At 54.4% G+C, this 25861-nt stretch overlaps 2 protein-coding genes across 7 annotated transcripts in view; both read left to right on the top strand.

The window, feature by feature from the left end:
• Positions 1-12445, top strand: part of IFT122 (intraflagellar transport 122) — a 68522-nt gene extending 56077 nt beyond the window's left edge. For 3 of the 6 annotated variants that reach the window (XM_064591900.1, XM_064591909.1, XM_064591889.1), the window contains 9 exons: positions 213-353; positions 1476-1570; positions 5119-5219; positions 7213-7378; positions 8382-8493; positions 9147-9388; positions 10926-11015; positions 11371-11535; positions 11996-12445. In XM_064591900.1, the coding sequence (XP_064447970.1) occupies positions 213-353; positions 1476-1570; positions 5119-5219; positions 7213-7378; positions 8382-8493; positions 9147-9388; positions 10926-11015; positions 11371-11535; positions 11996-12085 (1202 nt within the window). In that variant the 3' untranslated portion in view covers positions 12086-12445. The other 3 variants (XM_045904305.3, XM_045904308.3, XM_045904307.3) reach the window with 2 other exon arrangements.
• Positions 12446-16425: 3980 nt separating this feature from the next.
• Positions 16426-25639, top strand: RHO (rhodopsin). The gene is made up of 5 exons (XM_045904304.3): positions 16426-19581; positions 21288-21456; positions 22737-22902; positions 23003-23242; positions 24101-25639. The coding sequence occupies exons 1-5, from the start codon at positions 19221-19223 to the stop codon at positions 24209-24211; spliced, it is 1047 nt and encodes a 348-aa protein (XP_045760260.1). The 5' UTR covers positions 16426-19220; the 3' UTR covers positions 24212-25639.
• The last annotated feature ends 222 nt before the right edge of the window (positions 25640-25861 follow it).

The following is a 25861-nucleotide window of genomic DNA, read 5'->3' as shown; positions in this document are numbered from 1 at the left end:
TGCCTTTTCCCAGCCAGAAAGGAATATATCTCACTGTACTCTTTTCAGGATGTAGCCTCAGTTATTTATAGCCTTCGGCCTGAGAGGCGCATCCCAGCAACGAAGTGCTGCAGATGCTCCCAATGAGTGTCCTACTTCTACAGCAGCCCCTTGCAAGCCCTGCAGAATTCCATCCCACTCCCCAAATTGTGTGTGTTTTTGTGCCCCTCCAGCGTTCCACAAGGCCGGGCGGCAGCGGGAAGCGGTCAGGGTGCTGGAGCAACTCACACACAATGCCGTGGTCGAGAGCAGATTTAATGACGCTGCCTATTATTACTGGATGCTGTCCATGCAGTGCCTTGATATAGCTCAAGGTGAGTAAACAGCAGCCAGGCCACTTGTTTTCCCCAGCCCTGCTCTGGCACCAAGATAAACATCGAAGGAGCTGGAACGTTTTAATTAAAGCCCTGGGCTTGTTTATTGGGTGTATTGTCCATAACCCTGTCTTGCAGCAGCATAATCTGGTGTGTCATCTTTTTCCAGTTTGCCCATAAGTTTAATGATGGTATGAGGGCTGTCCTGGGGTTATGGTTGGGAGGTCCTGCCCTGTGTTGCTAATTCAGAACGTATCTCTCCCCTGCTACCTGGGAGCCTATAACTGGACCCAGGTGAGCGCTTTTAAAAAAAATTTTAATTAAATGGAAAGATGAAAAAGAGATCACTTTACAATAACACACTCCAGGCAGGAAAATAGTTTCATTGTTGCTTTCTTGAGACTTCCCATGATGCACTGAGGGAGTTCTGGAAGCGGAGGGGACAGGGAGATATTCTTCACTGGACTAAGGCCAGCATGCTGGAGTGGGAAAAACACTGGAATTGGAGGCAGCTAGGTGACTTGTAACAAGTCACAATTTCTTCCTAAACTCTACCTCCCCATCTGTGGCATGGGGGTAATCCTATCCTGCTTCCTTCATAAGGCTGCTGTGAGCCTCACAGAAGCTGTGGTTATAGTTTGGAAACTGTTAGGTCCAGGCGTTAGGTGGCATGTTTTTGTTCCGGCCAGTGGTCTGTGCTTTGTATAAGGCATGGCACAGAGGGAGGAGGCTGGAGGTGAGATGAATAAAGCTGACATCTGCTCGTCCTCCACGCCAGGCTCCTCTGGTATGTCCGGGTGCCAGTGATCACCCTCTTCATGCTGGCTCTCCCCAGTGGAATGACCTGGTAGGCTGTAGTGTCAGATCTGGGAGATGGGTGAGAAATGTTCTCAGACTTTGCATGGCCACATGCTGTGCCTAGCTGAGACTTTCCCGGTCTTGGGGAGGTTCCAGCTCCTAAGCAGCACCTTTCCCATCATTGCATCTCTTTGTCAGTCTCCCTGGCACAGGTCTGATAACTGGGGGAGAGTGGACACTGGCAGTGTTGTCATTGCCTCACCCTTCCTTGTAGATGTGGCTTGACACATCTTCCCCCTCCCCCCCTCCCACTGCACCCCTCAGACCCTGCCCAGAAGGACGCGATGCTTGACAAGTTCCGCCACTTCCAGCACTTGGCCGAGCTATACCACGGCTACCATGCCATTCAGCGGTACACGGTAAGGTGGCCAGGAGATGGGGGCCTGGTGGGGGTGCTGCCTACAGAACCAGGGGCCCTGGGCACGTCTTACAGAGCAGCAGACCTCTGGATAGAAAGTAAACCCACCGGACAGGATGATTTGCCAAGAAATTCTGGTCTCCTGGGAGACAAAGTTTGGCACTTTTTTTTTTTAAGATTTTATTTTATTTATTTATTTGAGAGAGAGAGAGGTTGAGAGTGCACGAGAGGGGGTTTAGAGGGAGAAGCAGACTCCTCACTGAGCTGGGAGCCCAACGTGGGACTTGATCCTGGGACTCCAGGATCATGACCTGATCCGAAGGCAGTCGTTCAACCAACTGAGCCACCCAGGCACCCCAAAGTTGGAACTTTGATTTTACTCAATTAGCTACCTTTTTGACCTGTTTGTTGCAAGCTGTGGGCTTCTGAATTAGTGAGCCAGAGCTAGAATGGGCCTTTCTAGGTGCCGGCTTTATGTCTGTAAAACTCAAGGCAGACTCCAGGTTATCTCTAAAATGATCAGGGGTGGGGGCACCTGGGTGGCTCAGTCGGTTAAGCATCTGCCTTGGGCTCAGGTCATGATTCCCAGAGTCTAGGGATTGAACCCAGCATCGGGCTCCCTGCTCAGCCTGCTTCTCCCTCTCCCTCTGCTCATCCCCCAGGCTTGTGCTCTCTCAAATGAATAAACAAAATCTTTTTTAAAAAATAGTAAAATTAAAATAAAATGATCAAGGGTGGATGTTCCACTCTAGATGGGTGAAGGCCCAGCTCTAACCAAAGGCCTGAGGTCTCTCCTTGGCCCTGCCACTGAATTGTGGGCTTGATTTCCAGAGACCCAAATAGTTTTTTTAGTCACTTCCTGATTCTTTTAAGCCATTTTAAATCTATCTCCTGACAATGGGGAACAGGTGGTAGGCTGTTATCAGCCTCCTCATTTTGTGTATCCTCAATCACTCAACAAATGTTGATTAAGTGCCTACAGGGTGAGCTTATCCTGTGCTGATAAGCTAGGAGGATAATACCAATAACCAACCTTTATTGAGCACTTACTATTTACCAGGCAATGTGCTGAAGGCTTTATTGTATCAATTTATTTAATCCTTTCAATCATGCTGTGAGATAAGTACTGTCACCCCCATTTTACAGATGAGGAAACTGAGGTGCTAAACACAGAGATCCCACAACTAGTAAGTAGCAGCCAGGACTGGAACCCAGACAGGCTGGCTCCAGAGCCTGTGCTTAGCCTCTGATCCCCCACACCCTCTAACTTGGAGAAGGCAGACCACTGGCCTCACACCCCAGCACCACTGTGTGACCTTGGCAAGTTGTTCACTTGCCTCTGTGCTTCAGCTTCCTTCTCTTAAAGTGGGGGTGAGAGTAGTACCTACTTGCTGGGGTTGTGAAGATTAAATGAGTTAATATTGGAAAAGCACTTGGCACAGATGAGTGTCAGCTGTTCCTCCTGCCCTGTTTGGAGGCTTCCAACCAGTTTTCCATAGGCCAAGCATTTTACAATTCTTTGACCATCTCATGGGCCCTACCTTCCACACTGGGCACCTCTTTCCCCCACATTTGTGCTGAGCACTCGGCACATTCTTTGTCTCTGAGGAAAGTCCGGCAGGAAAGGCTCCTCTGCTGGGCTCTGCCTGGGCCAGCTGTCAGCCCTTCATCTCATCTCTTCCCCACACCACGGTCAGTGGTTTCAAGGGAACTTATCTTCCTTTACAGTCTTTTCAGGGCCCCTCATTTCTATCAGGTGCTCACCTGGAAAGAAGCCACCTCAAAAAAGACCCCAAACTCAACTTCAGCTAGAAAGTCAGGGCCTCAGCGCAGTGTCAATCTGCCTGAGCCACTTTGGAGCTGGGCTTTTTGTCTCTCTTCTGTAACAACTGAGCTCTGCTCCAGGACCTACATGGCAGCTGTGAGCTTGTAGCAGCTTCACACCAGCTGGGGTATCTGGCTGTTCATCCCAGCTGAGACTTCATTGGGCCATTCCTTCATTCAACAAATCCCTCCTGGGGGTCAGGCCCTCTCCTGAGGCCTTGGGACATAGTGGTGAGCAAGATGTTATCCCTGCCCCTGAAGAGTTAGTTCATAGTCTCTGAACACGCAGGTGTAGCCCAGTTGTCTTAAGGGAAAAACTAAGAGGACCAAAAGGACTTCCTGGAGGAAGTGAACCCAAGCAAAGAGGAGGGAGATTAGTAAGACGAGGAGAAGAAACGGCATTCCTGGCAGAGGTCACAGCATGTGCAGAGGCCTGGAGGTGGGTGATACTTCAGCATTTGGCATCAGGGCCCAGCAGAGCAGCTCTGAGTCAGAGCAGACTGCAAAGGGAAGCACCAGACCTTTCCTGAGATAATGGCTTCTTTCCCAGAGGAGAGGTGCTAATTCTGAGGACACAACCCCCCCCACCACCCCACCACCCCCGCCAATTCTGTTCTTCCTGGGATGGTTCTTAGCTTCCACACCTAGTGCGATATAACCAGAGGCAGGCTTCTCCCTGGCTCTCATCCAGAAAAGGATGCAGTCTCAGGTTTTCTTGGGTTCTTGGAACTAACAGAGGCTGTAGAAATTTAAATGAGAGTTAAAGAGAGAATGCTGGGCTCCAAACCCAAGTAGTAGTATAAAGTAAGTCCTCACAAGTTTAGACCAATTAGGGCCTAAGTCCTGTTGGCACGGTGACGAGTACAGCCTAGTAAGACCCTCCAGGAAGTGTCCGTTTATTACCATGTAAGTGCTCGAGGGGGAGGGGGGAGCTGGCCTGCTTTCATCTTGTCATCTAAAGTAGTGTCAGTTTGCATACAATGTGCCAGATCCCTTCAAAATGGTATTCTTAACGTTTTATGGCCCCCCTCGTGGTAGAAAATTCCCTGTGGTCTACTGTGCGGGGCTTCTGGCAGCCTCTAGATACAGAAGACCTGTTAGTGTGTGTTAGTGCCTGCTCTGTTGGGGCCCCTGCCAGGTGCTGGGGGTGCGGGAATGAGCAGCTGAGGAGCTCCAGCGCATGTGCACATTTGGTGAGCATCGGACGGCCAGGCCGCTGCTGGAGAGCTGCGAAGAGGCACGTGATTTCATGCTCTAAAGAGTTAACTGCCTCCATTTAAAGACGTGCTTAGGTCTGGTCATGTCCTAAATTGCATAAAAGGTCTTCTCTCTCAGAGCTAATTGGAGACAACTTGAGCTCAGGGAAATGGAATCATTACCAACCCCAAGAGGCAGCACAGCCTAGGAGAGAGGCATTCTTGGGCTTTGGAATCAGACCTGGGTTTGAATCCTCACTCGGCTCTTTTCTAGCTGGGTGGCTTGGGCAAGTCATCTCTCTGGGGCTCAGTTTTCTCACCAGTACAGTGAGGATGAAAATGCATCCTCACAAGATTATGTTAAAGACCACATGAGACAGCCGTAAAGCGCCCAGCACGTAGTAGATGCTCATTAAGGGAGACTGTTCTTTTCCTGAAGTATTTCAGAATTATTGGTGTCTGCCTTTTGGCCTGGTCCAGCAGCTGCTTCGTTGCGGAATTCAATCCCTATTTGCTTTTCTCACTGCAGGAGGAGCCCTTCAGTTTCCATCTTCCCGAAACCCTCTTCAACATCTCCAGGTTCCTGCTGCACAGCCTGACCAAAGACACCCCGTTGGGCATCTCTAAAGTGTATCCTTTCACCCCTACCCTCTGTCCCAGCCCTCTTGTCTAATGGCCCCTGTGAAGTTCTTTCCAGAATACTTTACTGGCGGAACCTCCCCTCTCTCCCATAGCCCTCAGGGAAGAGAGAGTTTGTCCTGCTGCTACTGTTTTGCTGTAGAAGCAGCTCAGCCAGGGAGGCCAAGGGGCCAGTGCCAAGAGAAGATTAGTTTTCAGGGCTCTCTGGGCTTGGCCCAGCAGTGGGTCTCTAACCAGTACACTGCCCAAGCCCTCCTGGAACCCATAAATGAGGGCATAACTGAACTATAGGAAGCACTTGGATTCGGGCATTTCCCTGGGGAGGTGGGGGTATTTGTTCAGCCGAGGGGATGGAGCACCTGCTGTGCCCTAGACAGTGGGCCAGGCAGTGGGTGACAAAGCTGCCATCTAGTAGAGGAGGTGACAAGTGTCAGGGCTTAGTTCAGTGGGATGTGTGCAGTGTCCAGGGGTGGAATGTAGCTAAGGCTGGGGCCATGGTCAGGGAGGGCTGCCTGGAAGAGCTGACGTCTATCCCGTAAGGCTATCAGGAAAGACAGTAGAGTAGATGTTCCAGGGGAGCACCCAGCACATGGAAATGCACGGAGGTGAAGTAAGCATGGTGTATGGGAGGAGCTGAAGCCCATCCTAGGTGGGAGCCCCGCTGAAGAGGTAGTGGCCTGAGGGCCTCCATGTGAGTTGGCCTCACCTTCTCCGGACCTGTGAGGGCCATTAAGGGGCCGTAAGCAGAGAAGGGGGCTGAGGACCCATGCTGTCAAAAACTACCAGGAAATGACCAAAATCTTTTAAGGTCATAAAAGTCATAATTCTCCCCATCCTCTTCTAAATCTTATATTCTTTCAGCCCCTTCCCAGCCCCAACCCTGCCTTCTTTCTGTAAGGAAAAGACCCTCCCAGGAGAGGCCTCAGAGGTACTGATTGGTGAGAAGTGGCTTCTCTAAAGGTGCCAGGCCCATCATCTACATTTCAGGGAAATCAAGTGCTACCTTCATTGACTGAGACCTTTGCAGAGGAGTGGCCAAGGCCACACCTGCCAGAGCCTCAGCACCTGTGCCCAGCCTTTCCAGCAAGTTCTGTTCGAGTCAGCAGAGTTTGATTGAATCCCTACCTTAAGCTGCACCCTATACTATTCACTGGGGACCTGAAAGTGGCTCCTGATATGGTCCCTGACTTTGAAGAGTGACAGTGGAGACACGGACATGGAAACTTACTGCCATGTAACTTCTGGAGTGGAAGGAGCCACACTGGGGTTGTGGGGAGCGAGAGCATTAGGGGGAAGGAGAATGGGAAGGAAGCATGGTACTTGAGGCTTGCCAGGGAGAAGTGGGGAAAGGGGTTCACAGGTGGGGTAGGGGAGGAAGGGCAGGCCTGGCCTGGGTGCAGCCAGCATTTAAGGTGACCTGGAATCAAGCGCAAAGGCCTGTGACCTCAGATTGAGGAGCTCAGAGGAGAGTCTCAGAGAACAGGGGAGGCTGACACTCAGAAATCACTGTGGCTTCTGGTGAAGTGCAGGCAGAGAGAAGTGCCCTGCACCCAGTGGCCTCTGTGAGCTGGATCTGAGGGGAGCTCCACAGGCAGTCTGGGACCAGCCCCACCTGGCAAGGCTAGAGCAGGATGGTACTTGGTGCTGGACACCCTAGGACCTGGCTGGCAGGCTGGGTGAGTTGGGGAGAGCCATTTTGGCCTAGTTAGGGTACAAGATGAGCCATCAGCAGGCCCAGAGAACCTAAGCAAGGTTAAAATATTCATGGAAACTGCACTGTCTTTATCTCTGGAAAAATCCCTATGCCTTGATATCCGAGAAGTACACTTATATCCCACAAATGAGCAAAGCACTCCTCAGGCTCCTGCCCATGTCCTGGCACTAGCAGCAGCTGCATTCCAGCATGGGGCTTACTCCGAGGGTAGGCAATGCCAGCTCTGAGGCCCAGTGTGGCCTCTGCTGTCCTTAACCCTATCATCTGCAGGAACACACTCTTCACTCTGGCCAAGCAAAGCAAAGCCCTGGGTGCCTACAAGCTGGCCCGGCATGCCTACGACAAGCTGCAGGGTCTGCAGATCCCCGCCAGGTTCCAGAAGTCCATTGAGCTGGGCAGCCTGACCATCCGCTCCAAGCCCTTCCATGACAGCGAGGTGAGTGCACAGCTCCCTCAGGCAGGAGGCTTCCCCTCCTCTTCCTGGATGTATCCTGATGCCTTCTTTCCTGGCCGGGTTCTGTTTGAACGATGGCTACCATGCTCTCAGGATTCTGTGCCCTCCTCCCTTTCCCAAGTCCTGGTTTGCCCTTCTGCTTTTCCCTCTCTGCCTCCTCTGTTCTCTACTCAAGCCTGCTGTGCTCCAGCCACAGTCCCTGGCCCCTGTGGGCTCCAGAGCCCTGCCCTCCCTTGCTGCCTAGCCCTTCTGTGAGGCTCTGAGTTGGCTGCAGCCCAGCCCATGCTACTCTGCCCTTAACCACCCTCTCCTCCTCCATGCCCAGATGGCTCTGCTTTCACCTCATCCTAGGAGCTCCTGCCTTAGCCCCCCTTCCTTCTGGAACCAGGCTATCACTCTTCCATGTATCTGTAGTCCAGTTGTGCCCCGCCTTCTTTCTTCCAATTTATCCTGTCATCTCTCACAATCCCCTCCTTCAAGCTCAGAGCAGAGACTTGGCATCAAACAGACCTGGGTTCAGATCCCAGCTCCATCATTTCCTGACTATGTCTCCATCTCTCTGAGCCTCGGTTTCCCCCTCTATCAAATGGGGACACACATAATAGCTTTCCCGCAGGATGGCTAGCCAGCCCAGATGATGTGCTTACATCAGTGGTGCATGCACAACAGTACGTGGTGCATGTTAAGTGGCCGGTACATGGTGGCTGTGGTGTTGTCATTCCTGCTGGAGAAATGTGCTGCTGAGCCCTACCTACGAAGCAGTGTCCAGGGCAGTGGGACCCAGGTGACAGGGCCTCAGATGCCTCTGTAGGCCCTTATCCTGAGTCACCACAGCACAGAGCCCTGAGCCCAGTGCCCCTTCCCCACCCACACAGGGGGCCTTGCTTCTTGGCAGCCAGGCCCCACGAGCCTGAAATCAGAGTGGGGAGCATTTCCTCGCCCTGGGTTTGGCCCTCAGGCAGCTGTGGCTCTTGTGCTTTTGTAGGAGCTGGTGCCCTTGTGCTACCGCTGCTCCACCAACAACCCGCTGCTGAACAACCTGGGCAATGTTTGCGTCAACTGCCGCCAGCCCTTCGTCTTCTCTGCCTCTTCCTATGGTGAGTCTGCCTTGTGCGGGTGGAGCGGCCAGTGGGTGGCTGGGCTCTCTCCGCTGCCGATTGGCCACACCTGCCCTCATTTGTAAATTGGGGACAGCATGACACCCACCCCACCAGATGCATGGGTCACTAGGGTTCCCAGAAATAGGACCCGGTGATGCCCAAACGTGAAGCACGCACCCCTCAGAACCTGGTGTGGGGCTTTGCGTGACATAAATGCCCCAGATGCCACTGTTCAGCCACTGTGTTTGGTCTGGGAGGCTAACATGGGCTCTTACGTCCTGGTTCCTTCTATGTTGACAAAGGATCAGAAGCCCCTTCCAGGTAGCTGGGCAGAGGCCGTTCCTCCTCCCTTGTAGAGGAGCCCATCCAGCTATTAGCGGGAAGGAGGGGCTAAAGGCCACTGGTTCTCACCCATGCACACACGTACACATGCATATACATGCATACACGCCTGCTTCCTCCAGACGTGTGGTGGGCAAAAAGAGGTGACCCTGCTGTGTGTCCTTGCTTACAGAGGAGCCTGCTGCTGGGTGGGAAAGAAACTCTCATCCTCCCACCTCCCCTCATGCGGCCTGATGAGAGCATCCCAGGCCCTAGCTCCCCCTGAGGCAGCCATCCCATGGCCCCTCCCCATGTCCTGTGCCCTCTAGAGGTACTGCATCTGGTTGAATTCTACCTGGAAGAGGGGATCAGTGATGAAGAAGCTGTCTCCCTCATTGACCTGGAGGCACCAAGACACAAGCGTGAGAACAAATGGCAAGAGATCACAAGCAACAGTATCCTGGATGCTGGGCTGAAGGCCTGTGTGTGCCAGCCAAGCACAAGGCCTGGGTGTAAGACAGGAGGCAGGAGGGCACTGGGGGATGGCTGGTCCAGTGGAGTCAAGGACATGGTAAGCCACTGCCGAGTGATTGGAGAGGCCCACATGGTGGCAGGGACAGGGGCTGGGAATGGGCTGAGATCCGGCCAGTGCACAGAGGTACCAGAGGGCACAGGACATGACCTCAGGCCCAGAAGAGGCATATGGAGGAGGAGATGGTGCCTTGGTATTCACCTTTGCTTCATTTCCGGGAAGGCCTCCCACCCACCTGGCTCCTAAAAGGTACCGTCTGTGCTTCTGGCCGCACACAGCTGATGAGCAACCAACACAGCATATGATGTCTGTATCAGCTTTTCTAGTCAGGTCACGTTTATGTACAAGAGACAGAAACCACAATCAAGCTGAGCAAACGAAAGGGTGTAAAGAAGCCTAGCCATAGATGGACACTCAGCTGGATCCAGGTGCTCATTCAGCACTGGTGGGAGGCTGTCTCCTATCCTGTTGGCTCTGCTTTCCTTTGGGTGGCCTCCTTCTTTGGCGGCACCCACCCCGTCCCACCAGCAGTACCAACCCTGCATCCTGTCAGCCTTAAAATCCGTGGAAAGGGCTGACACTCCTCCCAGCATGACAGCAAAAACCCCAGGGCACATCCCCGCTGGGACAGCTTGGGTCAAAGGCCACACCTCAGCTCATCCCTCATGTTCACTGTCCCAGCTGGACACAGGACGGGGGCCTCTACATGTGACTGTGAACACTCAGCACCTGCGGACCTTGCTAGTACACAGCAGCTGGATCAGCAGGTCTGGGTGGACTGAGGGCCTGACTTTGATAAGCTTCCAGGTAATGCCAATGCCACTGGTCCGTGGGCCACATTTTACATTTTGAGGAGCAGAGGAGAAAGAAAAAGCCAGGGAGTTGTTTGCCGAAGATGGGAGATAGAAATCAGATGCTTTGCCTGGGTTGTTGCTGCCTGGTGGGACCACATCTCGCACCTGATTGGGCACCAGCAGCCTCCATTCCCCTGGGGCCCTTCCTTGTAGGAGCCCCACCCACCCTGGCCTCACATCAGCTCTTGTGCCCCTGCCTGGCAGAGGGGGTAGCTCCTTAGGCGCCTTCAGCCTGGTCTGGCTGGCCTTAGGATTTGCAGGAGCTCTCACCCCCTTCTCCATGAAATAGGACCTGCGAGTCCATCTCAAGTGCCTACAGACAACCTGGCGATTACTAAGCGTTTCTTCAGGAATTGCCAAGTTTGCTGGCCGTGGTTTTTGGCTGGCCCATTATTTCTACTCCCACCCACAGCAGGCCTACAGCCTCTGCTCACTTGGTGCTTCTGGTCAGGCCTACCTGGGCCCTGGCGTGGTCTATGTGGGGCAGCAAAGGTCCCATCAGAGCCCCTTTCCCTCCTGTGCACTGGGGCCTGGTCCCAGCCTCTGTGTGACCAGGGCTGTCTCCTCCCTCGCCTGCATTTCCTCCATTCCTCCATCTAGAAACTCTGTTCCACAGAGTCATGGAGAAACACACTAGGCCCACAGAGAGCTCCTGTGAATCTTGTGTTGGGTGGAGGGTGGGGCCTATTTCCCACTCAGCCTCAGGTTCTGTCCTTGACCAGACCCTTCCAGATTCCCAGACTCTGAGGCTGGATGAGACCATGGACTCCATGGGAGATGATGACCCATTCACGGCAAAGCTGAGCTTTGAGGTGAGGGTGCCTCTCTGAGTGATGGGGCTGTGGAGGCACGGGAGGCCTGTTGGGAGGGGGTTGGAAGTCCCTTCTATACACACTCCTTGGCATGAAGTGGACTTGCTCCCTGTCCACACTGCGGTGGAGTCGAGGTGGTGGGTATCCCGTCACTAGAGGTGGGTATCCCGTCACTAGAGGTGGCCAGCAGGAGCTACATGACCTGGCAGGGCTCTGTGAAGGTTACAGCAGAGGGAGTCTCTGGGGTCCTCCCTGGTTGCCCCAGAGATTCTGGGATCATGACCCAGATAAACTACGTCACCCTGGCTGAGTGAAAGCACCACTGTCCCCTGCTTCCCACCTGCCCATCTTGCAGCAAGGTGGCTCCGAGTTTGTGCCTGTGGTGGTGAGCCGCTCAGTGCTGCGCTCCATGAGCCGACGGGACGTGCTCATCAAGCGCTGGCCCCCGCCCCTGCAGTGGCAGTACTTCCGCTCGCTCCTGCCTGATGCCTCCATCACCATGTGCCCCTCCTGCTTCCAGGTACCGTGCCTACAGCTCATGCGTGGTCACCAGTTTCTTCTTTCTGCTGCTTGTCCATTTCCCAAGTGTCCTCTTGGGGACACCTGGCATCTGGGAGGAGCATAAGGGATCCCAAGGCCAAGGCTCTGAATTGGGAAGAGACTCGGCCATCCTTAGGCCCTCCCTCCTCTCACTTATGTTCCGAATGCTGTCTGGAGCAGGCTTGCCCCTGCCCCTGTGCCCTCTGTACCTGCCCCTAATCTGGGAGGGCCGGGCAAGTGTGATGCACCTTTGAATTCCATTTAGAAAAAAGGGGCCTCAGACCCCAGACCCTTCTCCCCTCCCTTTCAGTCCTCAGACAAAGGTGTTCTGGATCTGGTGGTTCTAGCCCTGACTCACTGCCAAGCCTCCTCCCCTCGGAAGGGCGGCAGTCCCTGCCAGGCTCGGGGCGTGGCCCCGGGTCATGACTGTTTCTCCTCAGATGTTCCACTCAGAGGACTACGAGCTGCTGGTGCTTCAGCACACCTGCTGCCCCTACTGTCGGAGGCGCATCGACGACCCCAGCCCATGACTGGCCCCCTCCGAACCACCGCTCCCACCGGGGTCACCTCGCACTTGGCTGGGCTGTCAAAGGAGGAAAGAATTAAACTGTCAGAATGTGTCTTCTGCCCAGATCAAGTGTGTATTTTAGGGAGGGGCCTTGTGTAACCACGGAATTCCTATTTATGGCATTTCGTGCCTTGTAAATAGCACCAGGAGATGGAGAAGAGAAAGTACATATTTTCTGAGGAAAGAAATGTGTTACTTTCAGAGAGGCTCTGAGTTGTTCGCCGCAGCCTGCTGGAGTCCACAGATCTGTCAGACCATTAACATGTACACTTTGCGAACAGATTGCCTCAATAATTACAAATAAAAGGGCTACTTATTTTCATCAGTGTCTGCATTTTAGCAAATCTTCATATTGTCTGCAACTTAATTTCCTTATGCAAAAGTGCACCTGTTTCTAATTTGATCTGAGAGGAACATTACGTTTGCCTGCTCTTAAAATGTAATCTAATCGAAATGGCAATATGGGATTGGGTAGGGGAACGGGTATCTATTTATTTTGGTTTAGCGGGGCTCCGTCTTGACCAGAAAATAAGGTTCCTGGCTCCAAAGAAGATGACAAGGGGGCCTCTCCTCAGAGGTTCTGGAGCCCACCCTCTGCTTCCTGGCTAGGGCCAGGCTCCCCTCCTTCTCCCCATTCCCCTAGCCCCACAGAGGCCCCAACCCCACCGAGGCTTTCCCCTTCCCTCCAGCTTCTGAAGCCAATGGGTCTGTTTGAGGTTCTGCTAAGGTCCCCGCCCCTGAGCATCAACAGTTTCCCATTCAGCAGCTCAAGGGCAAGGGTGGGTAGCACATGGGAGGCTGGGGAGGGCGAGCTGACATTTATTGGGGACCTTCTCTGTACCAGCCGAGTTTCATAGATTATCTCAATTCTCACACCAGCCTTGTGATGGAAGGGTTAGGATTTCCATTCTGCAACCATGGGGTTGGGTGGAGGTACTGGGGCCCAAGGGCTCACCCAGCCCTGGGTGGAAGCCCCTGATCTGTCCTGCCCTAAGGCCCCTGCTCCCTTTGCCCTCCATTCTACCTGCCCCGGGGGTGTCAATGATCCAGAGCTTTATGCAAAGTCCTGACAGCAGGGGAAAGAGAACTGGGCTGCCGGATAAGAAACCCGCCCTGGTGATTAGGTATTGATACTTTTCAGCTCATCTGTGAAGTGGGCAGAGCGGGACAAATGTCCCCATTGCAGGCATGAAGACTGAGGCCTAGAGAAGGGAGCGGCTACAGAGGCCACCCAGCGGTGAGTGCTGAAGCTGGCCCCCTGCCCTACCCCTTTCCCCCTGCCTCCCTCTGCATTTCTCTTTGGAGATGATGGAGGAAAATGAAGAAAGGGAGCCAGACAGTTGTGCCAACAGAACTCCTTCGTTGAGTGTCTAATTACTTACGATCATGCATGCTCTCTCTCTTGCTAAACATTTATTAATGTGTTAGGATTTCCATTAGCGCATTACTTGAACTAAAATCATTTGCATATGGCTGGGAAAAAGAGGGGAGAGAGAGAAAACAGTCCCAGCCACCCAACAGGCGTCAATCACAGTGACAGATCAGATGGTCCGTGGCTAGAGGCAGGGGGATGGGGCCCAGCCTGAGACTACAGCATGCATCCTCTCAGCCGAATAATACAAAAACCAGGGTGTACCATGACAAGTTCTGCTGCCATGGGGAAGCTGAGCTCTGGAAGTCTGAGTCTGAGAAACAATCACTGTAGCTGCCTTTAAATCAAATGCTCATTGAGTACCAAACACCATGCTAAACACCTTCCATGCATCATCTTACTTAATCCTCGACAGCCTCCAAGGGTGCCCATTATGCAGATGATGAAACTGAGGCTCAGCAACATTCTCTCCTTTCATTCAACAAATACTTACTGAGCCAAGATAGGATTCATACCCAGGCACAACCTTTACACCTAAGCATTCTGTTCTGTGTCTCCCCTGTCCCAGACTAGACGGCATCTTGATCAGGCCTGTTCTCTCTCCAAGGCTCATTTTCCTCATGTGTGCAAAAGGGCCTACTCCAGCTCTGACCTTGAGGCTCGAGCCTCAGTCTCCATCTGATGAGCCTGACGACCCTTCACATGCCACAAGGAAAGCGCTGTGGAGAGATTGAGATACCCATTTCACTAAGAGGACACTGAGGCCTGGAGAGACACTTGGCTGCTAGAGGCTGCACAGCTTGGTTGTTCAGGTTGCGACTTGATCCTCCAAGTCCCCAACACTACCCATGTCCCTGGAAGGAGGAAATAGATAGAAGGGGATCGTGTGGCCCAGTTAGAGCCCCAGGCCAGGCCTTAGGTGGGCCTGGCTCTAGCCTGGCCTCAACCAGCTGGGTGTCCGCCATGCACCCCCAGTGAGGCTCCTGAAGCTGGGAGCCCCTCATGGCTCTCGCACAGGTACAGTGATAGCCCATCTGCTATGGCAGATACCAGGTGACCTTCCACTTGTGCCAGCCTCAGGGCCGTTGGGAGCCTTAGCAAAGAGGCCTGCACTGGGCAGGGCTTTCAACCTGGGTCAAGCACTTATCCCAGTACTCCGCCCAGACTCCAGAATATCTTCCTAGAATGGGAATCTGATCATGCCCCTCCTCTGCTTACAACCCTCCCCATTGATAGCCAGCTAGCATCCAGACTCCTAGGCCTGTCCTCCCTGGCCCCACTCCACCCTAGGCTCCAGGGCCAGGTGGCCCTTTGCTCCCTGTGCCTTGGCCCAATTGTCCCCCTGCCTAGGCCTCCCACCTCCCTTCTGGTCCACACCTTGCTCCTCTGGGATCCCACAGCACTGGGCCTGAGAGCAGAGCCTTGCCTCCCATGGTTATTAGTTTTCTCCTTGTCAGCTGGCCCCTGAAACTGGGAGCTCCTTGAGGGCAGGGAGTGCATAGGATTCATCTGAGTGTCCCCTGTACCTAGCCCCGAGCCTGGTACATAGACGGTGTTTGGCAAATGTTGGGGTAAGAGGGAAGTGGGGGGAGGGAGGAGGGAGGAAGTGGGACTGGAGGAGAAGAGGAAGGAAGGGGGGAGAAGAGTCTGTCTCCTTCCTTTCTTCCCTTTGACATTCTCAGCTCAGTCTAAGGCCTCCCTCAGCCATGGTGACGCAGCCAGGTGGGGCTAAGCCCGGGAGAGGAGGCAGGGAAGAGGAGGAGGAGGAAAAGGAGGAGGAAGCTGCTGAACCAGCAGCACCTCTATGCAGGGGCTTAAGAGCTATTTGTGTGCTACCTGCTAAGCCCCTAATCCTCCATGGCCAAGTCAGAGCCCTGCACCTGGGCTCCAAGGGGGCCAGGCTCAGGGAAGCCTGGAGGTGGGTGCCACCATCTTCAGAGACAGCCACCCCCAGCTCCCCACCTCCACACATCATCCCCAAGCCTGACTGAGGGGCCAGTGACTCAGAAAGTCACCCACACTGGGATTTGTCCTTTGGCGTGCTCCCAGGCCCTCTCTGAGCACCTACCATGGCAGAAGAAAGCTCAGGCTGGGGAACTAGACAGCCGGTTCACTTCCGGCTCTGCTGAGGAAGCCACTTCCTCAGTGGTCAGAGGGTAGGGAGTGAGACCTCCTCACGAGGGGCCAGGAGTTGTTCATTCATTTGACAACTATTTATTGAGTTGCTACTCCAAGCTGCCAGCTCAGATGCAGCAAAGTCCAGGCGAGGCCAGCCCTGCACTCTGGAGAGAGGTGGGCAGTGAGTCAGGAGGCAAACAAGACTGTTGCTGATAGTGGTACGTACTGAGTAGAAAATCAATGTGAAGGAGTGGGGGTCCTGCTTTGTAGACTTGGGGGCCTCTCCAAGGAGTGCTTTGTAAACTGAGACCAGACCTTCGAAAGCTGAGTTAGATTCTAAGAGGCTAACACTGTCAGCAGCAGTCATTGATCACTTACAGGCAACAGAGTAGGAAACTGAGGCACAGGGAAGGGAGGGGGCTGGGCTGCGCCCAGGTTACGTGCTTACAGAGTCTTAGTCCAGGTGTAAGGGTAAGTGTAAAGGGACCATGCCCAATGGAGGGGGACCATGACACCTAAATTGTGAGATTGGAAGGTCTGTGACTGGGCCCTGGTGGAAAAGCAGGTCATGTTTACCCAGCAGATGGGCATGGATCCCCCAGGGTTTCCTAGTTCCAACAAACTGAGGCCGGAGAGGGGAAGTGGGACTCCCTAGGCTAGAGTCCAGTGCCACCCCCTGCCCTCTGGGCCACCACTGCTGCCCCAGGCCTGTGTGACTCAGGCTAGTGGCTTTCCCATCAGCCCAACACAACCCTTTTTTGGTCATTTATACCATGGTGTGAATGGCAGCAGATCTTTCCTGAGAGCTGTCTTTGGCGTGGGGAGGGAGGCAAGGCCAGGCAGGTGATAGCCCAGATTTGTCACGTGACCTGGGCTACTGACTCACTGCCGACCCTGGGCCTCAGTCTCTCCACCTGTGAAATGTAGCAGGGAGGGTCAGAGTAGGTGACTTCTAATGACTTCCTGCTTACTGTGAGCCTATTGCTCTGAACAAAGAGCATTTTTAGTTTAAAAAAAGATTCGTTGTCGTGCCTCACAGAATACAGGTCAATGTTACTCTGTGAGGCCTTTGATTCCCCATGGCCCTGGTCCTGTGAGGGAGGGTCATTAAACTCTGAGACATAGAAAGGGAAGCACTGACTGAGATAACCTAGATCTATTCACTTGATCCACAAATACTAAGCACCTACTATGTGCCAGACTCTGAGGAAACAGACAGAAATCCCAGCTCTTTCCCGTGCATGGGGAAATGATTTACAGCGTTCTGCTACGTGCTGAGCACATGCTCCGCTCCGGGAACCCTGTTGAGAGCTGGGCAGGCCCCCTCCACGCCCGCCTGCTCACATGACAGCCAGTGAGATGGACAAAAAACACGGGAACAGAACATAAATTAAAAGCTTCCAGGCTGTCCCAAGCGTTAGGAGGAGGTGAAGGCAAGGCTTTGAGGTCTAGGATTGGGGGCTCACCCCCGCCAACACAGGGCTGTGTGTGGCTGGTCTTGGCCCAGGGAACCAGGGCTCCTCCCTCCATCCGGCTACTGGGCCACAGTTAGAATCAAACCCTCCACCTTGACCTCATTAGCATTGGGCCTAATCCCTGAGCCAGGTCCCTTAAACCGTGAGAGGTCCCGCCACACCCGCCAGCCATTGCCTTCCGCTGCGCTCATTCATCCCCCCAGCACACATTTCATCAGCCCCCCATATGCAAGCCCCAACACCACCTGGGACAGGAGGGGTCTGGAGCCCCAGGCGGGCTGGAGGGAAGGGGGACTTTTCTGAGTGAACAGGTCTGGGAATCTCAGGCGGGAAGAGGCTACACGGAAGAGAGTACACGGGAAGGAGGTCTTGGGGACCGGGACACTTCCCCGCTGGGTCCTTCCTTCACCAAGTCCACAGTGCAAACTTCACCCTCCCAGACTGCTCCAAATGACAGGGTGTTGGAGTGGGTCACAGTCTGAACTCTTCCTATTCCAGTGGTTTCAATACGTGTTTGTTTGTAAGCCCTGCCGGCCCCACAGAATGACACTTCCCGCGGGCATCCTCCTCCTCCACTGTGTTTGTCAGAACCAAGCACCGTGTGTGGAACACCGTAGGTGCTCCATACATGTTTGTGGCAGGAGGGTGGTCATCAAGCACCCTGTGCCAGGCACTCCCATCTGCCCCAGACATTCCTCAGAAGCATCACTGTGCTCCTTTCACTGATGGGGGGAGCCTGTCCAGGTCAAACCTCCATTTGCCCCCCAGAACCCGCCCTCGTGGGGCTACCTGTCACATGGGCTTCCAAGGCCCACTGGCCCAGCCCAGTCTGACCCGACGTCCCTGGATGTGCCCTGTGTGCCGCAGTGTCCAACCAGTTCAGTTTCCAGGCTTGGCCTTGCCTTCACACTGGAGTCCCCAGGAGGCCTTGCTCACGGCAGTAGTCTGGTGCCCAGCACCGCACCTGGTACATAGCCACCTCCTGGATGCCAGGGCTCCCTTTAGGAGCCTTGAGAGCCTCTGCCCCCTTCCTGCTCCAGTCACCCTCTCCCTGGTCTCCTTTTCTAGCCTCACTTCCTCCAATACATCTGTGGGGGCATTTGAGCCACGTTTCTGCCCCTGAGACCTGCCCAAGCCACTGCCCGCTGCCCAGGCTCCTCAGCTTGGCACTGAGACGCACCAGAGCTGGCCCCACAGCGCAGGTGTGGCCTCAGGCGTCTGCCAGCCCTTGTCTTCAGTCTCCCCTGTCTTTCCCACCTGGCAACCTAGCGAAACACTCCCCTTCCTCAAAGACCCAAACTTCCCCTCTACAGACACCTCCCCTTTAAAGGGAGTCTCCCCTCCCTGGATCTGTTCTTCCCACATCTTCCCACATCTTCCCACATCTTCTATCCCCAGTGGTCTGCACACAAATGTTTAATGAACGGGAGAGTGAGGGAATTCCAACTCGAATACCTACTGAGCTCCGGGGCTATGCCGGGTTGTGTGTCCAGCATGGAGAGTGCCAGAGCAGGCAGGACGCGGCCCCTGCCCTCACGGTGGTCATAATCTGGTGAGATGGGCTGGGGTCAGGGCCTGGCTGTGGGTGAGCCAGCCGGTGAGGGCTGGGGAAGAAATAGGTAAGGGGCTGAGTGAGGGGTTGAGAGACTAAGAGAATAACCAGAGCCTCTACCCTCAGGGAGCTCATGGTCCGGGGGGGGGAGACAAAGCTCACATGAAGTGAGGGAGACATGGCATGGAGCCAGCGGTCCCAATGCCAGGTCACAGCCACCAGACTGATACGGGCAGAGATTCCTGGGGACCAGAAGAGTTGGGGGCGGGCCTCCTGCCCTTTCCCAGGGTCCCCAGCCCCTCCCCTCTCTGGCCCCAGGCTTCTGTCTAGAGTCACCTTGGCCCCTCATGGAAGCCAATTAGGCCCCCAGTTGCAGTGGGGATTAATATGATTAATAACGCCCCCAATCTCCCAGGTGCTGATTCAGCCAGGAGCTTAGGGAGGGGAGGTCACTTTATAAGGGCCTGGGTGGGGGGGTCAGAGCCCAGAGTGGTCCAGCTGGAGCCCTAGGTGGCTGAGCTCAGGCCTCCACAGCACTCTGGTCTGAGCCGCCCACAGGGCAGCCACCAGGACCGCAGCCATGAATGGGACAGAGGGCTCGAACTTCTACGTGCCCTTCTCCAACAAGACAGGGGTGGTGCGCAGCCCCTTCGAGTTCCCACAGTACTACCTGGCTGAGCCATGGCAGTTCTCCATGCTGGCCGCCTACATGTTCCTGCTGATTGTGCTCGGCTTCCCCATCAACTTCCTCACGCTCTACGTCACCATCCAGCACAAGAAGCTACGCACGCCACTCAACTACATCCTGCTCAACCTGGCCGTGGCCGACCTCTTCATGGTCTTCGGGGGCTTCACCACCACCCTCTACACCTCGCTGCACGGATACTTTGTCTTTGGGCCCACGGGATGCAATCTGGAGGGCTTCTTTGCCACGCTGGGCGGTATGAGCCGGGGTAGGGGTGGTGGGACGGGGGATACAGGAGCCAGGGGGAGTGGAGGGATCTGGAGACAGCCCCATATCCAGGGATAGTGGCTAAGAGGCCTTCTCCCCTCTACGTTCGTCAGCATTGTCCGCTTGATCAACAAACACCGTTAGTGATGCTACGCCAGGCTGTTTATTGAGGGCGGCCATCGGACGCTATAGATCTCATGTAGAGTGGTGCCACTATCTTGCTTCACATCAGGGAAACTGAGCACGAGAGACGTCAAGGGCCTTGCTGGGGTCACACTGTGGTGGGGATAGAGCTGAGTTTCCAGCCCACATCACTGTGGCCCCTCGAGCCTTGCTCTGTTTCCCTTGGAGTAGCTATGCTGGGTCTGACCCATGCCGGGCACTGGAGAGAGAGGTGGATAAGACAGATCCCTGTGCTCAGGGCTCTCAGCCCAGAGTGGGACACAGATGATCAGTCCTCCAGCCACCAGATTCTGCCTGTGCTGGGCAATGGGCTCAGTCTCTCCCCACTGGCATCTCTCCGACCCTGCAGAGAAGGGTCCATCTGTATGTGGTACCCCTGTTTCACCCCTGCCTTGTGACCTGCGGCTGGGTGTTGTGTGGTCATCAAAGGTGACAAACACCCAGCGATGGCTGGAGATTCCCTGGGAATGGGGCTGAGACAGCGTCCTGGACCACGTGAAGGAAAGAGAAACCAAGGAGGCAGAGCAGTCCTCGTGGCTGGTGCTCGGCCCCGCCCGCTTGCCCGAGAGGCTGTGTGTCCCAGAGGAGGGGGAACATTCCTGGATCTGAGCCGGACGACCCAGGCCCAGGTCTCTTCCCTTCTCCGGGCCTCACTTTCCTCAGCTGCTATACGGGATCTGTTATCTCTGCAGCACCCCCATCTTCTTTCCTGTCAAAGAAATTATTCGAAAGCACCCGTCAAAGCTACAGATCACCACACAGTTTAATGCCTTCTGTGGAAGGGGTTTCTTCGAAGGGGAAGAGTTTCCCCACACAGAAAGGCTGGAGGTGGGCTGGGAAGTCTCAGGCTAGAAGGCAGGGGTGAGATGGGGGCCGCGTGCGGGCACATCTCTGCAGGGCTGGGGCCAGTTTACAATTATCATTCTGGAGTAATAATTAGTTGTGTTCGCTTTCTCTCTCAGAAATGTCCTGGTTTGGTTGATAAATTCTATGGCCAACCTCCCTACTGAGTTTCTGGGGGTGATGTCTGAATGCCCCCATTCTTTCCTGCTCCTTCCTCTGGGCAAATCACTCTCCAGTTTCCTGGCTCCAAGGCGGGAGACCCAGAGGCCCAGGTTATTTCATTCCCCAGTGGGGAGAGGCCACGCCACAAGAGGGAGGGAAAGACTTCCAACCCCAACAGGCACGCTGCCTGTCACCCCACAAAGAACCAGTTCTGTAAAAACTCCCTACGGGGCTCCCAGTCTAACGATGACCCTGGAATCCGATTTTCCATCCCTCATGAACCCAGAGCTCTAACTGAACTAACTCCTCTTCCTGGGGGATGCCCTGCTCACTCTCCTTCAGCATACGGGTCCTTCTGCCCCAGAGCCCATCCCCGGTCCTGGCTCCAGCCCTGCCCTAGCTTGCCTTCCTGGCTGCCCTCTCCCATCCAGGAGGAGTGCTTCCTGCTTGGACAGACAGCAGGGTCCAGGAGGGTGGTGTGTTGACTGATCCCTGACTGCCTTGCAGGTGAAATTGCCCTGTGGTCTTTGGTGGTCCTGGCCATTGAGCGGTATGTGGTGGTGTGTAAGCCCATGAGCAACTTCCGCTTCGGGGAGAACCATGCCATCATGGGCGTCGCCCTCACCTGGTTCATGGCACTGGCCTGTGCTGCACCCCCCCTCGTTGGCTGGTCCAGGTAATGACACTGAGCAGAAGAGAATGGTCTCTGGGGGGGTCTTTGTAGGGTCCCCCAGCCCGGACTCAAACCTGATGCTATCTGGTTCTGGGCACTGAGCTTATATGCTCCCTACCCCAAATGCCCGCCCTGGCAGCTCTCCCAAGGGAGAGGTTTAGGTCAGGGAAAGAGAGAATCAGACCTTAATATTGCTATGGGGGCTGGTCCCACCTCCTGAGCCCCCATGTCAAGGAGAATCCAAGACACCCCAACCGTTCACCTTGGCCGTGCCCCTAATCCTCAACTAAGCCAGGGCCAGATTCCAATCCTCTTTGCCCCATAGGCAGTTCCCTCTGACCTTGGACCTCAGCACCTGGGGAGGCCAAGCCTGTCTAGTGCAGGTGGTGACATGGTAGCCCCTGGGAACTGGGTCCTCTACAGCCTCTAGTCCATCATCTCCAAATGGGACTCAAATGAGAGATGGGAGGACAGCGGTTTGGGAAACTGGGCTGGTGACCCTGTGGGTTCCCAGAGGCCTCGTGTCCTTCTGCTTCCAGGAAATTCCCAATCTCTCTTCCTGTCCCTCCTCTCTCAGCCTCCTGGGGTCAATTTTTTGTTCCTTGTTGAGTCTGAGCCCGCCCCCTCCAGCCTCTTTCCCCGTCTTCTCCAGTCCTGCCTAGTCCCATCCCCCCAGGCACAGCCAACAGCCACTCCATTGTCACCATCCTCTGAAATCATTGAAACATCCTGACCACATGGCCCTGGGACTTCTTCTTTCTAGAAAATGTGCAAAGATCCCTTAGTTACCCTGTGTGCCCATCTTTGGCCTAGAAGATACTCTTAACGCTGTTAGTAAGACCCTGTTTGTACAGACTGCCTCAGATACAGAGTGTGGGAGCTTTTCCCTTCTCACCAACCTCTGCCCTGCACAGTCTGAGGCCCGGCCTCCAGCCACGGGGAGCAGCGGGTCTGGTGAGGAAACACAGTGCAGGTCAGCGGTGTCTGGGCTCTGCTAGGTGAGAGACTAGGCCATCTCATGCTATCACGGCTGCCATACAACCAAACCACGCTGTTTGCAGCAGGGGCATTTGAATCCCTCATCTCAGTTGATTTGATCCTCACGGTCAGGCAGCCAAGCAGATATTTTATCATGCCCATTTCACAGAGAGGGAAAGCAAGGCCCAGAGCAAGACCAGCCACACAGCGGGTGTGTTGGCCGAACCAGGGCCCTGACCGGTGTGGCCCCTCACACGTGGGTCTCCTTCATGCCCTCTCCTGTCCCACCCCCCTCTGGTGTGCAGGTACATCCCAGAGGGCTTGCAGTGCTCGTGCGGGATTGACTACTACACGCTCAAGCCAGAGGTCAACAACGAGTCCTTCGTCATCTACATGTTCGTGGTCCACTTCACCATCCCCATGACTGTCATATTCTTCTGCTATGGGCAGCTCGTCTTCACAGTCAAGGAGGTATGGTCCCATGCTGGGTGCTGGGGACACAAGCGTCAGTTGGGTTGAGCCCGGCCCCTGTTCCAAGGGAGTCTGGATAGCAGGCCCTGTGTCCTTGCAGGCGGCTGCCCAGCAGCAGGAGTCGGCCACCACCCAGAAGGCTGAGAAGGAGGTCACACGCATGGTCATCATCATGGTCATCGCTTTCCTGATCTGTTGGGTGCCCTACGCCAGTGTCGCATTCTACATCTTCACCCACCAGGGCTCCAACTTTGGCCCCATCTTCATGACCATCCCGTCATTCTTCGCCAAGTCGGCCGCCATCTACAACCCCGTCATCTATATCATGATGAACAAGCAGGTGCCTGATGGTGGGGCAGGAGGGTCCAGGGGCCCCAGGCTCCAGGCATTGCCTGCGGAGGACAAGCCATGTCCTGGACTGGGCTCAGTCATTCCACCTGCAAAACCAGGCAGGGAGCCTGGTATCCCCCAGGACATCAGAGTCCTCTGGGAGAAATGCAGAGTCCTGCTGAATCAGAAGCTCGGGGTGGGCCCAGGAACCTGCATTTCTAACAAGCCCTCCGGGTGTCTCTGATGCATGAGAAGTGCCAGTCCAGATGATTCTGGAGGCCCACTTTAAAAGTCAAATAGTCTAAGTCCCAAGCCTAGGAATGGAATGGTGCCAGTCTCCACAAAGCTGAACAAGGAGCTAAACCTTATGCTGAGGGATGAAGGGATAAAGCAGTTCTTTAACATCGATCAGTGACTTCTCTGCAGAATTCATGATCCAGTGGGGAAAAGGTGGTCTCTGGAGTTAGGCATATCGGTTTCAAATCTCAGCTCTCATTTTCTAGCTGTGTGACCCTTAGGCAAGTCATTTCCCCTCTCTGGCTCTCAGTGTCTTCATTCCTAGAGAGGGCAAACTCCTAAACTCTAGGGCTAACTAAGATAACTTACAGATAGCCCTTGGCACACAGAGGGCATCATGGAGTGTCATAAGTAGCAATGCCCCCTTGGGTTTGTTTGGTCCCTGGCATCTCTGGGGTGGGACCATGTGTGCTTACTAAGTTCCCTCCAGGGAGCCAGATTTGAGAGGGGCGTGGAGTCTGTGAGGGCCAGAAGCAGGGAAAGGGTTGGAGGCAAATCTCGTCAACCACCACAGTTTGCTACACACACTTTCGGTGGACCTTGACCCTGACTCTTGTCCCTTGCCTTCCAGTTCCGGAACTGCATGATCATTACCCTCTGCTGTGGCAAGAACCCACTGGGTGATGATGAGGTCTCTGCCAGTGCCTCCAAGACGGAGACCAGCCAGGTGGCACCAGCCTAAGCCCTGCCAAGGACTCTACGGCCTACTGTAGGAGTCTCCCCTTCCCCACACCTACCCCCAGCCACAGCTGCCCCACCGGAGCCAGGCCTGTCGGAACCAGGTTGTGCAGGCTCCCTGAATTAAAAAAAAAAAAAAAGAAAGAAAGAATTATTGAGAGAAAGATGAGGATCCCCACCCGGCCAGGACGCCCCATCAGCAGTCCTGAGTTCCCAGGGGCCAGTGGGATCTCTGCCCCTCCTCCCCCCAACTCATCTCTCAGGAACACAAGAACTCTTGCTCTCTGGAAAAGTGTCCCAGCTTAGGGATAAGTGTCTAGCACAGAGTGGGGCACACAGTAGGTGCTTAATAAATGCTAGATGGATGAAGGAAGGAACGAATGGAGGAATGAGTGAAGGAATGAATGAGCTGGGAGAGCATATCTGTCCTCTCGAAACCTCCTTAGCAGTAGCAGCTCACCCTCAGCTGATGACCTTGAGCAGTGGTTTCCCTCCCTGGGCCTCACTTTCTTTCCCTGTGAAATGGAAATCCCAAATCCCTAATCCCTGGCCCTGCCAACACATGGCTGCTGTGAAGATCAAATAGGATTTTGTGTGTGTGTGTGTGTGTTTGCGTGTGCCTGTGTGTGTGAGAGGGAATGTAAGCACTTTGTAAATGGGGTAAAGAGCTGTACAGATTGTAGTTAGCATTATTAATAATATAAATTAATATAATTAATTAATTAATATGATCATCTCCTCTTGATAGTGACCATTTTGAGATTGGGCAAAGTCCTAAGCATCCACCTCAGCAGGTTTTTTAAAATTAGCCAGGCGTCAAGGCCAGACCAGGGCTGACGGCTGGGCTGCAGGGAGGGACAGTCAAGGGAATGCAGAATGCAGTCATTAGGACTGAAAAAGCGTCAGGGGACTGTGGAGTCTGGGGCCAAGGTCGGGGGTCTCACCTCTGGCATGGAGCCCCAAGCCTGGTGCTTCCTCTTCCCAGTACAGCCTAGGGAGAGATGGGACTTTCTTTCAGCTTCTGCAAACCACCCACTCTCTTGCCCAGCAACTAGGCCACAGCACCTCAGGGGCAGCTTGGAGCTTCTAGAAGCCATATTCACCTGCCCACATTTAATGAAGAGCTGAGTCACCCTTGTCTCAAAGAGCTTAGAAACAAAAAGTTGGAAATTCAGATGGGCCCACCTTCCCTGCGGATGTTCACAGGTCCCGGATTCCAGCTCCCTTGCTTGGTGAGCCTGTCTTCAGTAGCTCCAGTCCATTCTCCATTCTGGAGAGTCTTTGCGGCAAAGCTGGCGGGAATTCTGGGCATCGGAATTGGGCTGCCCCCACAGCTGCCCCTCCTCCACATAACCAAAGCTGGGAGCTCTGGCTGTCCCCAGCCCTGCCCGCACACTAGGCAATTCGGGGCATTAAAAGCTCAGCTCCTATACTCCGTGTTAATGGTGGTGGTTTTTGTTGTTCTCAAGCTCTTTATCTGCAGAGTGGATTGAAATTAGGCAGCTTCCATCTGATCCCTGACCCCCAGGATGCCGGGTTTGGGCAACCAGCAGAGCCCCCTCAGGGTGCGGGGTAGAGGCAGGCCTAGGAATGAGAAAAGCCCCAACTTTGGGGTCACAGAGACCCACATGGCCTGTGAAGCTGCAAGCAAGTT

Source organism: Mirounga angustirostris, unplaced genomic scaffold, assembly GCF_029215605.1.
Source record: "Mirounga angustirostris isolate CCGP_5_RB_7025 unplaced genomic scaffold, mMirAng1.0.hap1 SCAF_1, whole genome shotgun sequence".
NCBI lineage: Eukaryota > Metazoa > Chordata > Mammalia > Carnivora > Phocidae > Mirounga > Mirounga angustirostris.
The sequence above is the reverse complement of the archived record's forward strand: the minus strand, read 5'-3'. Positions and strand labels throughout refer to the sequence as shown.

What these genes read in the sequence shown, in the direction of transcription:
- RHO (XM_045904304.3), top strand. Translation starts at nt 19,221, where the DNA reads ATGAATGGGACAGAGGGCTCGAACTTCTACGTGCCCTTCTCCAACAAG. An exon ending in CCCCTCGTTGGCTGGTCCAG is followed by an intron (nt 21,457 to 22,736) that starts GTAATGACACTG and finishes TCTGGTGTGCAG; the next exon opens with GTACATCCCAGAGGGCTTGC. An exon ending in ATATCATGATGAACAAGCAG is followed by an intron (nt 23,243 to 24,100) that starts GTGCCTGATGGT and finishes CTTGCCTTCCAG; the next exon opens with TTCCGGAACTGCATGATCAT.